Consider the following 13,965-nt stretch of genomic DNA (forward strand, 5'->3'; position numbering starts at 1 on the left):
TTTAAATCACTACTCGTCACTAGAAATAAACGGGGAAATTATAGGGATCGAGCGAGTCTTATATAAAGCCCTCCGGCTTGGATTCATGGTGTACGCAGAGTTTCCCTTGGAATGGGTATGGGTAATCCCTCTACCGCTCTTAGGGTGAAGTGGCTTTGGATCCTCCTGGTGGTTTTATGGTGGGCGGTAAGCGGTGCTCGGAGTGAGGGCTTGACGAATGGTGGGAGAAAGGATGACGGGAAGGCGAAGAGGCCGGAGTTCTTCTTTGAGTCCGGCTCGGGCTGGAGCGGTGGTGGTGGTTTCAGGGGAGGCGGTTCGAACGGTTGGAGTTTTGGGCATTCGTCTAGTTTCGGTGATGGCAGGCGTTTTAGCTTTGGGAAGCCTATGCTGGGAGAGATGCGAGTGGGGGTCGGCAAGGGAAGGCTTAAGGACTGTGTTGGTAGGGGAGGCGCTGGTGGAGGTGGTGGAGCTGGCGGTGGAGCTGGTGGTGGGATCGGTGGGGGCGTTGGTGGAGGGGGGGGAGCTGGCGGCGGCATTGGTGCGGGTGGTGGTGGAATTGGTGGTGGCCACGGAGCCGGTGGCGGAGTTGGTGGAGGGATTGGCCGAAGTGGTGGTGGGATCGGAGCAGGTGGAGGAATTGGTGGTGGCATTGGCAAAGGTGGGCATGGGGGCGTCGGAATAGGTGGAGGTGCCGGTGCTGGAGGCGGGATTGGTATAGGTGGTGGTGGCACTGGCGTGGGCGTCGGGGTAGGTGGCGGAGTCGGGGTTGGAGTTGGTGGAGGTGGTGGTGCTGGTGCAGGCGGTGGCATTGGCGTTGGTGTTGGTGTTGGCGTTGGTGTTGGTGTTGGTGCTGGTGGTGGAGCTGGTGGTGGGTTTGGTGGAGGCGGTGGCATTGGTGGTGGTGCCGGAGGAGGAGCTGGCGGTGGTTTTGCTGGAGGAGGTGGTACTGGTACAGGAGGCGGAGGTGGAGTTGGTGTTGGTGGAGGAGGTGGTTCAGGTGGTGGAACTGGTGGCGGGTTTGGTGGAGGAGGCGGAGCTGGGCACGAGATTGGTGTCGGAGCTGGTGGAGGAGGTGGTGCAGGCGTTGGCATTGGTGGTGGAGTTGGAGGAGGAGGTGGAATTGGTGGTAGTGGGGCATTTGGGAAGGGTAGTCATCATCGTTGCAAGGGATGTAAAAAGAACCGTCATAAAGGAAAGGGTGAGAAAGGTATTGGCGGTGGACATGGCGGAGGTGGTGGAGTGGGTGGTGGAATTGGAGGGGGCGCAGGTGGAGGTGGTGGAGTGGGTGGCGGTGGCGGTGGTGGTGGACATGGCGGAGGTGGTGGAGTGGGTGGTGGAGTTGGAGGGGGCGCAGGTGGTGGTGGAGGTGGTGGCAGCTCTCTCAAGAAACATGATGCTTTGTTCAAGAAGCCATGAGGAACCAACGTAATCGAAGTGTGTTTCTTTGTTTTAGTTGTGCCATCCTCAATAATGCTAGTTCATATGGGACTATTCTTTGTTACAATGCATACTTTAGATATCGTCAATTTGATATGTAGCTAGTCTACCTGAAGTTGTTATTGGGTGTAACGTGCTCCAACTTAATGAACTACTCTTTTAAGATTTCCCTCAAATCTAATTGTTGGAAAATAATCTGCATGCTAAAATCCTATAAATCTCCTTCATGTAATTTTATTATTTTATTTTTAATATTTAATTAATAGTTTTCTGTACACATTAAATAAATAAATTAAGTTTTGATGTTGCGTAGTTTGAGGCATGCTATGAAAGGTGCTTTCTTTATAATAGAATTCGTCCCAGATGCAAATAGTTGATGATGATCTACTATAAACCGTTTTGTATTTTTTTTTAAGTGCACTCTAATTAACAAAGGAGAATCATGGTCGAACCTGAATTAGCTAAATCCAAATGCGTTGAAAATCAGCAAATTTGATTGAAGCAATCTCTCTCAATCCTCTTATATATGGACACAATCTTCTTCTCAAATGCTTATTGGGTGCACTTGTGTTCACTCACATGGTGCTCTTAATTCTCTTCTCTAATTTAGAGTTATTTATATGAAAGAAAGGATGTTATGATGGATAGAAAGTACGATCCTTTTTTTATTTATAGATGTGAAAGGGTGAGTATGATTAGATCGATGCTTAAGCATCCTTTTGTTGAATACATCCCTTCGTATAATCTATCCATTCATCAAAGATTGTATCCCTTAGGATCACCATCAGATCAGATGCATCTTTTCGTAAGAATATATCTTTTCATCTATAGAAGTCTTTCGAAGAGTCCGTTTGTGAGACATCCTTCGGGATGTCTTGTGAGAAGAGAAAGCATCTCTATGCTTCTTTTTAAGATATCATGTGAGAGAGGTTTCCATAAAATGCATCTCTATGCTTCTTTTTAAGATACCATGTGAGAGATATGTCCATAAAATTTTCGTAGAATTTTAAGAGAGGAGAGAGATAAAGATAAAAAATTAAATCTATGTATTTAGTATACCAAGTTATTTGGGAGTCCGAGTTTTTATATTTAACTAAGTTTATAATTTGATAAATATCTAATATAAAATTCTAACATCTCAAAATTTTAAATTAAATATTTTATTAATAAACCAACACCAGTCTTCATGCCTTCATTCCATTATGATACAGTAAATTTGATTCTCACATTCATGAAGAGGCCAGCTTTCATCTTCTATTCTATCTGGTTATATCTATGCAATGGCTGTGTGCCTTGCCGAAGGAAAGAAATAAAAAAAACCATACATGCATGCATGCATGAATGCATGCATATTGCATCCACAAAATTCTTTGTCTAATGCCCTTTGTTGTTTCGTGAATTGGGTTCCATCACTGGGCTGAATCTCGGTTCTTGTTTCCTAATTGTTATTATGGTTGTTTTTAATTTTGTATTGCATCTCCTTCAGAAGAATGTGCACATCCGTGCTCACATATATATATTGTTCCGTAGAAAATAGTGATAAGCCACTTTTTTATGAACTATTTCTGTTTGTAGGATAAAAAATTCCGTGATTTATAGAGTACTGTAGCTGGTTTGATCGCTGAGAAAAGGGAATCCTTTTGCGGAAGCACTGGTTCTTTCAAGAAGATTGAGTATTTGGTAATGGCCACGAAGCAAATGAATTTGGTGTCAATCAGCACGATCGGAAGTTACATGTCATTTTTAGGACAATATTAATCTTTGGTCTACAATTGACAGATTCAGGACAATGAACCATTTTAAATTTAGGACTCGTTTGGTTCGTGGAAAATAGGAGGAGGAAAGTAGGATCAACAAAAAATAGAGAGATGGCTGGTGCTTGATTAGAATTTTCAAAGGAGAAAGATAAAAATATAGTTTTTTTTGTGAGAATAAGATTTTTACATTTTATAGAAAAGAAAATTCTACGTGGGATGTATAGAAAAAATCCAATTCCCTTTGAGAATTAGGATATTTTTTTTAAATTTAAAAAAAATGCTTTTAAGCTTTTAGATAAAATGAGGTAAGTTTATTTGCTTTATTAAGGGCATAATAAGTACTGTGCACAACTTATTTTTTTTGGAGACAGATACTCAATAAAATATGAGCTAAAACAGCTGGGATTACTTGTTGCTCCTTGGTCTCTGCATGGGGGGCACCGGGATTAGGTCTTATTTAGCAAGCGTAATAGGTTGTAATTTCTCTGTTAATGGGGCTACCAATGAAATAGTTCAGTCGTTCATGCAACCTGTTTTAAATTGGTACCTGTTTAATGAAAATCGTGTCCATATAAATATTCTAAATCGTGTTCATAATCATAAACACTGCTTGTCATCACCATCCGTTAGCAGCTTCACCCAGGCTCAGATGCAATAATAAAGAAATGAACTGTTTTCTGATGGCTTCGCCATTATATTTTGAGAAGCGGCCCATACTTAATAGGCTAAAAAGTATGGGTCTATCTTGATAGGCCACGAATGCATCTCTCCATGGGCTAATCACCCATTAATATAAGGCAGCTTCGGAACCTGAGCTTCGGCTACTCCATTAACTGGCAAACTATTTAACAATTATGCCAGGTCAAAGCCCGTGGAACAATGAGCCCTCACCCGATTCGGACCTTGAAACATGGTCGAGTGTGAGCAATCCCAGGCCCGCATAGAAATTTTCAAGTCCATTGCGCTGCTATGTTGATGGGAAATAACCTTGCAGGCACTACTCTTAATGCACAGTAATGAATATAAAGTTACTAACCACACTAATTTAATTTGAAATTAAAAAAAATTAGTGCACACTTCCAAACCATATCTCGATGCTTTAAACATCTCGATTTCAGATGCACTTAAAGCAGCAAATTTGCGTTATGATCCAGGCAGTGCACCGTCCAAGCTCCTTTTGAGCCATCGAATAATGTTCCACCTATTTGTGAACCTTCTTATTGGCCTAAATGTAATCTAAATTATTAAAAATCTACTTGCCAGTACTTATTTCACGAGTCATGCGCTACTTAGCGCCGACTACTTACTACTTAATATAAATTAACGATTTTCCCATCTACTTCTTTTGATGCGAAAGAAGAGTCTCGTCCAAGAGAAGACGTCGCATCAGAGGCAGGAATGTGGATCCGCATTCCACAATCACTACAGTTCGTATTTGGCACGACATCATAATTGAATCCGACGCTAATGAATGAGGGTGGAAAATTTAAGCTACTAGAATAAGATAGGTTTATTTATATATTTTATATTTTTTTATAGCTGATAGAGCACATCAAATCATAGTCGTTGCATCAATCGCAGATGGTTGTGATTAAGGAAGCATCCCTCTCCGATCCCTGTGTGAACCGAAGGGGATCCCAATTCTGAAGGAAGCCAAAGAACTCACAATCTTTAAATTTCAAATAAAAATGTAAATAGGTCTTTTATAATAGAATCTAATATTCTCAAAAATTAGGAATAATCCAATCCACAGCTTCTTCTTATCAGAAAATTTTTCTTCATCAACCTAGTATAATTCCAATGTTGCCAACTTATCAATCTAATAAAATCCCCATGGGATCGATCCCATCTTTTCGGGGCTTTGGAAAGTTGGAAGTATTTGGAGGCGGCTGCCCCGGCTCATTATGCGCCTCATTGCCTATATGTCTTTTCTTTGGGGGAAAGTTTTTCTGGCGTTATCTATCGTTGAGAGCTCTTTTCAATTAATATTTGACATCTTCTAGATAAAAATGATTTGCATGCCATAATTTGGTTCTTTAAATTGCTAGGGGTAAAATGGTAATGGAAATGCTAAGCTAATCTCTCTCTCTCTCTCTCTCTCAGATCTCGGATCTCGAAGGCACTTTCGATGTGCACCCTTGATCCTTTTTGCTCATGAGAGTTGAGTCCCTCCTCTAGTAACCAATATATATATATTTTAATAAAATCAAATTTATTAAACTAGTTTAGAATTAATATATTCGTAGAAATCGGAAAATAAAATATCTAACAAATCATAAGAAATATCCGTCACAACAGTTCATAAAATAGCTCTTGTATGATTAGCTATATATATCACCACTACTTTATAGTACTGCTTGCTTCTCTATAGGTTGTTAACCCTTCTAATTTGTTTTCCATTTGAGGAGGGCTTATTTTTTTTACGAGAAGTGGGCTTGTTTACTCATTGATGTAGATACTTTGGTTGAACAGTATCTAAGGAGACGTCACCATGGAAATTAAAATTCATCCAATGCCGACCGGACCTTTTGTTTTTCTCTTTTTAAAAAACCACCACCAAATTCTTTACCGGGGCACTTGATGTATTTTTATTATATATGGTTAGTGATGTGGTCGCATGAAATGATTAATATCGACCAAGGAAGCAGGTCGGTCCGGCCAAAGCTTTTGCCGACCCCACCAAATAAAAGAAACTGTGCGGCCCATTTAGTTTGTTTTAGTGCAAGAAACATGGGACAAGTCTTGGCGAAGGGATCCCATAAGATATTCTTTTTAATGGTAAAAATCCCATAAGATATTCTTGGAGACCAGAGTGGGAGGATTAGGAGGTTTACGGACTGTAAAGCGAACGCACGCAGCAACGCAAATATAGTGCGACACGGAGCATCTTGTGCGTTATTTTACGATAAGAAATGTTTTAGAGCATCGTCCAATTAGAGCTCGTTCTGACTTCGAAATGATTCTGATAGGCCCGGCACTGTCTTCGGGCCCACCATGGCTGGTCCCCTCTATAATGAGACTGCCACATTATAATTCAGGCAAAGAGATGGCTCCTTGGTCACAAATTCAATATGCTGAGAGCGATTTATTCCGATAGTTGAATGATTGTGAGTAGGACACGAGAAGTGTAGTTATGTATAAAGAATATAATATGATGGAAAATTGAATGAATATGGGCCCTATATTAGTATATGAATATGATTGCTGTTATTAAATGGATACCAAAATTAATTTCATATTTATTCTGAATAAATATGAGTATAAATTAGATATTAAATATATTTATATTTATTCTAAATGGATATGGATATAAGTTGGATATTAATTATGTTTATATCTTTCTATCTGAATACAAATATAAGTTGATATTATCCGAATATAAATCGAATCTTGAGTAGAAATTAATAAATAATACGATCATAAACACTATCAAGATTGCATGTGAGTTACTAAACCTGCTTGGAAACCATAAAAAGAGATTATCCAACTCGTTTTCAAGGCTGAATATTATTTGACCCAATATTCTGGTTTGGTTTCAATTTTTTTTAAAAAAAATCCAAATCCAGCAAAATTGATTGGTAGATAGTTCTGAATATGTTTTGATTTTAACCGACCTTATTTTCAGCTCTAATGAACAAAGATTGTGTATTATCGTCGAATCGAATCTATCCGAGGCATAACCTATCTAGACATTGAAAAAAATTTCATGGCTTTCGATGATGGGATATCATATCAGACATCGACTAGTAGAAGAAACTTCCGCGCTCTAAACCTAATCAATCTCAAAATTATAAACAAACAAATTTGTCATATTGCCTCAATCAACCTGTACATAGAAGGCGAACGGTGTGATCTTGAAACATTTGAGTTGTTGCCAAAATTCGATCCGGGGAAGTGATGATGAAATCAGATGATCAGACACGGATTAGTCAGATTATTTTGCTAAGACTGAAAGGTTTGCTTGGAATGAAGAATTCAACCTATGAGCAAAAGGAGAAACACTCAAGGTTGCTAGATTTCATCATGTTCTTAATATGGTTTGATTCGGAGACATGCAATGCCTTATTATTGGTTGGTCTGGTTGGTAACCATCGTGAACCTACAAATCCGAGCCGCATGAACCTATGTATCCAACCAGTACGTATTGCTCTCGTAGCTTAAACGTGGGTTAATACTCCACTTTTTGGGTAAAGTAGAGATCAGGTAAGCGAATAACTTATAATTTAAGCATTAAAATACTGCTGTCAACTATTTTCAATTAATTTAGCTGTACTTAAATTGTCTATTTCTATTCCTCTCTTGCAACGCACTATCTTGATACCCTAGCACCAATAAAAATAAAACAATATTTACTTACATTTTCTATTTCTATTCCTGACCACGCACTACCTTGATATCATAGCAACAATAAAAAAATAAAACAATATTTACTTACCGTTTCTATTTCCATTCCTCTGTCGCCACGCACTTTCTTGATATCATAGCAAGAATAAACAAAAATTTGTAGGTCGCCATCTGCTGGAATTTTTCGTCAATCGTGACGGGTCGCATCCTGCTGCAATTATTGCACTGCAAAGTAGATTTTCAAATAAAGAAGCAGAATGATATAAAAATTCGACCACCCAGAACAATCCGTTTAATTTTTTTTTTTACTGCCACTCTCTCTAGCTATGACGCGTGTGAGCCCACTACAGAGATTCAAAATTTAAAGCAGTACAAAAATTTTATCCCAAGTTCACTAATCATTCATTAAATTAAAAATTAATAAAAATGCAAAAATAAATTAATCAAAATAATATTTAAATATTTATGAATTTTTTATCAATATCTTTTTAGAAATAAAATTTATATAAATATTCTTTTAAAATTTATATTCATTTTTGTATTCTTATAAAATACTATTTTTAAATAAATATCTTTAATATAACGTTTTTTTTAACACGGTTAATAAAAATCATATTTATTTTAATTAAAAATAAAATTTTGAAATTATATTTTTGTTTTTTCGGGCTTATAAATGTTGTTTTGAATATGGAATCGTTAATTTTTTAGTAGTATTAAAAGTAAAAAAATAAGAATAAAAAAGAATAGTGTAGCAAAAGTAAGTATTTTATAAAATATGTATATGTAAATACCGATTTTATATGGGAGTATTTATGTAAAAAATTAATATTTATGTATATCTATTTATGTGAAGATAAAATAGAATAATAAGACAAACAAATGATGGACGACGGTTGCATATTGTACCTAGAATCTTCTGCACTGGTTCTGATGGATCTCGCCGTTGTGGGGTTAATCAATGGATATTATAATCCGTGGATGTTATAATTGGGACGAGTTTTTCATATTCCGTAGAGCGGTGTTACCGTACGCGACGTTCCAAGCATCGGCGCGCTGCGGCGACTGCCACGTGGGAGCAGTGCACGTGTGGTGGGGCGGCGATGCTCGCCACGTGCGTGCCATACGAGAGGGCGGATATTGGCCGTCGATGAGCTGGCAACCGTCAGCGAATCTCCATCCTGGGCCGTCGGAGGCGGGGGTACGTATCTGACGTTTTCTGCCACCCGAAATCATGAAAAGCTGAGTCTCGCTAAACGACACCAACGACTGCATTTGTTCTTATTATTGTTATTATAAAGGACAGTACTATACTAACATTAGCGAAGGGGCGTCGGGTTTAACTCTAACCCGGTCCGAGTTAAACCGTAGCTCGTCTTTTTACCATCCAAAGTTGGTGACGTAGTACCTAGCGGCGACGTGATGGGATGATGGCAAGTATGATACCGTACATATTTACTTATTTAGTTTCAAACCGACCATTCGTATTGAACATCTTAGATATTTATTCAAGCCTAAAAAATTTAGAAAATAATTTTTAGCTGGTTTCTTTGGATAAGATTATAGGATGTTAGGAATGACATCTGGTTCATGGAGGCTGACCATGAGCCGATTATTGTGCTTGTGATTTGATTTGAATAGATTTGAACTTTTAGCTTGATGAAAATGTCGTAGTTTGAACAGAGAAAATATGTAAAGATCTATGCAGGCGTGCGTTTAGTCTCATATTGATAACTTTGAAGAGATCTTGAATACTTATAGAAAATTAAGGAACTCAAAAATAACCGTAAATGCTCCGATTTAAGGCCGAGGGCCGGAGACGGAAGTGGGGGTACGGTATGGGCCGATGCAAGGCAAAAGGTTGTAGTGGCCATCGATTGAAGGGTCAACCACTCATCACATTCACGTGTGGGACGTGAAATGAAACATAATGCAAGGAGATCAAGGAAATGAAAAACCAGTAATTATGATATTAATGAATGATTTCCCAGCCTCATTCCATCATTACAAAATAAGTTGGATAGTTAATGATATCGTTATTTGGTCTAGTAGCAGGAAATGAGTTTAATTTTGGTGATGAGATGATTTTAATCTTTTCCACCACCTAAATTTCCTTGCAGCACAAGTCTTTGGACGCTTTTGCATTGGGACCTCCGATACTTTGTTCTTTGTTTTGTTACTTCTTGGGCTCTTTTCATTACCCACGGACTTTCGTACATCTGTTCACCTAGTACAATTAATCTCTTCATACCTTTCCCACTACTAATTATTCATCCCGTGTGGGACATGTCGTTGCTATAATACAACTTTGGATTCAAGCGACACGAATATTGATGCTTCGTTTCCAATTTGAATTGAATTTATGCATGAGTTTTATTTGGCCAATAAAGAAGTGTAACTAAATACTTATGGGTTGCTTACTTGGTGGCAAGTCTAATATAAGAAAATGCTTTGTGTACATTTTAACGGACACATCCTAGTTTTTTTTTTGTGCGCGCGCGCGCGCGCGTGAGAGAGAGAGAGAGAGAGAGTTAGCACGAATATAATGGGCAATAAAGTCCTTCACAAACCACTTGCCTCCACCTATGATAAACAATAACGAAGGTTGACTCTCAATTCGTATATGATAAGGGTAATGAAGCAGTACTCGTTATGTAGGAGGGTGATTGTGAAATTACATATTAGATTTTGTCATAGTTAAAAAAAAAAATCACACTGCATATTAGATTTTGTGAAATTAAAATCTCCAAGTGTTGGAGATATAGAACGGATTGAAATTAAAACCTGCATTGATCTTGCGCTGCATGCAAATTCGCAAATCAACAGGTTAAATCAAATAAATTAAATAAAGTAGAAATGAAATCCAAGATAGACAGAAAAAAGTATAATTGTTCGGTGCTTTGGATTATGTATATAATAATTTGTTAACCAAGTGCGCTCATGAGAGAGATAAAGAAGGCGGAAGATAGAACGAATATTTTTAGAAAAAAATAATATTCTTAAATAACGATCTCTTGGTGCTAAATAGTGTTCCATCCTTGATGTCACGCCCCGAACCCGAACCTAGGCCCGAGACGCGCCAGACGCCGCACACCCGCACGGCGGACCGCACGGGCGTGCAAGGCTGAATAATCAGACACTCAAGTCACAACATCAGATCACAATATCAATACTAAAAATCTATCATTTAAGATAATCAAATCAATAATTCAATTTCAAATGTCTCAAATAAAGTTGATAACATTTATTTACAAGATCAATTACTTATGACAAAATGAATCTAAATCTATCTATGTCCAGTGTCATAAGTCCTCTCCTCCCGAATCCCCCATCAATCATCTCCTGCAATTTTGTCAAAAACAGGTATGAGCTACAACAGCTCAGTAGGTAACAACATGCATAAAGTCACGATAACATGTATTAAAGCATATGCAATGTAACTACAGGTCATGTGCACAAATAAATGTGATGATCCGCAAACCAATCCGATACTCAAGTAATATATATATATACCATTTCAGTCTATCATATCACGCATAACATAATCCACAGCTCTACCGCATGACTACGGCCACATCACCCAGTGGCATGGTCACACCGAAGTGTCAACACTCTGCTCCAAATGGAGCCCTGCACCGCAGTGCTGCACCCCAGGGTGCCCCAATCTCTGCTCCTCAGAGCATGCTCCGCAGAGCCAAAACACCCCATAGTGCCGGAACTAGCTCCTCATACAAGTCGACAGGGCCAACGTTTCCACCCCATTGGCGGGAATCCTAGACAATAGTCACGCGGTCTCCAAAATCACATCCACAAATTCCAACAATTAAACTTAATATAAACATAAGTTTTCAAAACCAATATATGCATAATAGATTTTCAGATGATCGATTTCCAGTCAAAAACATGCTTCTAAATAATAATACTGCCAAGAATATAAAACATATCAATATGCTGGAAATAATCATACACATATGCATAGTACATGTAAATCATACTTTAAGCAAGGTTACCTACCTGGGTTAGCTTAAGAATCCCTGCCACAGATATCACGAACCCCTGATTAAAACACAAACTTTAATTATTTAATTAACTAAGAAATATAATTTAAACTATTTCTAATCCTTTAAACCCTTAAGTTCATAGATCCAAGAATGGGCCCCTAAGATCAAACATAGACTCTAAAATCAGGATCCTTTAAACTCAAGTCAATCGTGGCCCAACACAGATTAAGCCCAATTGAGCCAAACCAGATAACAGGTCCGGATCAGATTTCGAGCCCAACCCAAACCAGCCCACAGTTCCAATTTGGCCCGACTCAGCCCAACACAGACCCCTAGCCCAACCCAAACCAGGTCTGATCAGACCATAACAAAACCCATTCATGGAATAGGTGGAACCGGTTCACAATTTAAACCCGGTTCAAAGTCTGGTTCACCCTTAAGGCACGGATTTCGATGCAAAGGAAACACCCAAAGCTCATCTGTGCCTGGTTTGAGACACCAACAGGGCACAGAAAATGATGCAAGGAAAACACCCAGCCGGCGGAAGAAGAAGAAGAAGAGGAAGAAGAAGAAGAGGAAGAAGGAGAAGAAGAAGAAGAAGAAGAAGAAGGTGGCTGGTGGTCGGCCCTCGGCGGCCGACCGTGGTCCTCGGCGGCGTGCTCGGCCAGCCGCCGTCGGCTACCCCACCTTCACAGGCGGCACCGAACGGGAAGAAAGAGAGAAGAAGGAGAGAGAGAGAGGAAGAAAAAGGGAGGAAAGAGAGGGAGACCGGGGCTGGAAGCCCGGCCCCCCGTCACCCACCTCCGGCCGAACCCATTTCGGCCGGATTGACCTCGGCCGGCCACCGTCGGCCGGTCGATCAAAAAAAAAATGTCTTTCCGAAACAGGGCATGAAATTGATTAACCTAACCTTATTCTTTCCCCTCTTAAATCCATAAAACAGTAAATGTGTAGTCTTTCTCACCTCCGGCGGTCGACGAGTGGCTTCTCCGGCGGCGATGGCGGCTCCGGCGACGCCTACGGCTCCGGCGACCGTCTCTAGAAGAGGGAAAAATGAGGAGGAAAAATGAAATGGAACAAGGGTTGGGGCTCTCAGAGAAGAGAAAGAGCGAGAGAGAGAGAGGGAGAGAGGGAGAGGGAGAGAGGGGAAGGGCGTGCGGAGATCTCGCTGGCCGTTCGGCCGGCGTGGTCTTCGTGGGCAAACCACGATGACCCAACTGAAGTCGGCACTCCTTGCCGACTTCAGTTCGGGTCTTCACACTCTAACCAACTAAAAAGAAATTTCGTCCTCGAAATTAAAAACATACCTCAATCCGAGAACAAGGCTGGATACTTTTCTCTCATCTCCTCCTCCAGCTCCCAGGTGGCTTCTCTCTCACTATGATTGCTCCACTGGACCTTGACATATGGGATAGTGCGTCTTCTCAAGACTTGGTCCTTCCTATCCACTATACGGACAGGCTGCTCCACATATGTAAGATCGGCGCGAAGCTGCAAAGGTGCCACATCAATCACATGATTTGGATCAGCAATATACTTCCTCAGCATGGAGACATGAAATACAGAATGAACTCCCGATAGAGCAGGTGGAAGTGCCAGTCTATAAGCAACAGATCCAACTCTCTCGAGAATCTCGAAGGGTCCCACATATCTCGGACTGAGCTTGCCTCGAACTCCAAACCGCATGATCCCTTTAGAAGGGGATACTCTGAGGAACACATGATCTCCGACCTGAAATTCCAATTCCCGCCTCCTGATATCTGCATAGCTTTTCTGTCTACTCTGAGCTGCTCGGAGTCGTTCTCTGATCAACTGAATCTTTTCCATTGTCTGCTGCACCATCTCTGGACCCAAGATCTTCCTCTCCCCCACATCATCCCAACAGATAGGCGATCTACACTTCCTACCATATAGAGCTTCATAAGGAGCCATCTGTATGCTTGCCTGGTAGCTATTATTATAAGCAAACTCTACCAGTGACAAGTGATGATCCCAAGAGCCCCTCATATCAATAGAGCAGGCTCTCAGCATATCCTCTAAAATCTGGATAGTCCTCTCAGACTGTCCATCTGTCTGTGGATGAAAGGCTGTACTGAAACTAAGGGTGGTCCCCAAAGCTCTGTGCAAGCTGCCCCAGAAATGTGCCACAAACCGGGAATCTCTGTCTGATACAATGGATACTGGAACTCCGTGCAGCCGTACTATCTGCTCGATATATAATTCTGCCAGCTTCTCCAGTGTCATCCCAGTCTTGATTGCCAGAAAATGAGCTGTTTTGGTCAGTCTGTCTACAATCACCCAGACTGAATCATGACCTCTAAGGGTACGAGGTAGTCCTGATACGAAATCCATAGTGATATGCTCCCATTTCCACTCTGGAATCGGCAGAGGCTGTAGCATACCTGCTGGTCTCTGATGCTCAATCTTAA

General features: G+C 40.4%; 1 protein-coding gene across 1 annotated transcript; it reads left to right on the plus strand.

Annotated features, from left to right (window-relative positions):
- Positions 1-117: 117 nt before the first annotated feature.
- LOC103709788 (uncharacterized) lies at positions 118-1,416 on the plus strand. The gene has a single exon (XM_008795286.4). The coding sequence runs from the start codon at positions 118-120 to the stop codon at positions 1,414-1,416; it is 1,299 nt and encodes a 432-aa protein (XP_008793508.4).
- Positions 1,417-13,965: the final 12,549 nt, after the last annotated feature.

Source organism: Phoenix dactylifera, chromosome 5 (genome assembly GCF_051530095.1).
Source record: "Phoenix dactylifera cultivar Ajwa chromosome 5, Ajwa_hap1_PhDact_Kaust_v1.1, whole genome shotgun sequence".
NCBI lineage: Eukaryota > Viridiplantae > Streptophyta > Magnoliopsida > Arecales > Arecaceae > Phoenix > Phoenix dactylifera.

Excerpts from the sequence above, each read along its gene's own strand:
- LOC103709788 (XM_008795286.4), top strand. The coding sequence starts at position 118 with ATGGGTAATCCCTCTACCGCTCTTAGGGTGAAGTGGCTTTGGATCCTC.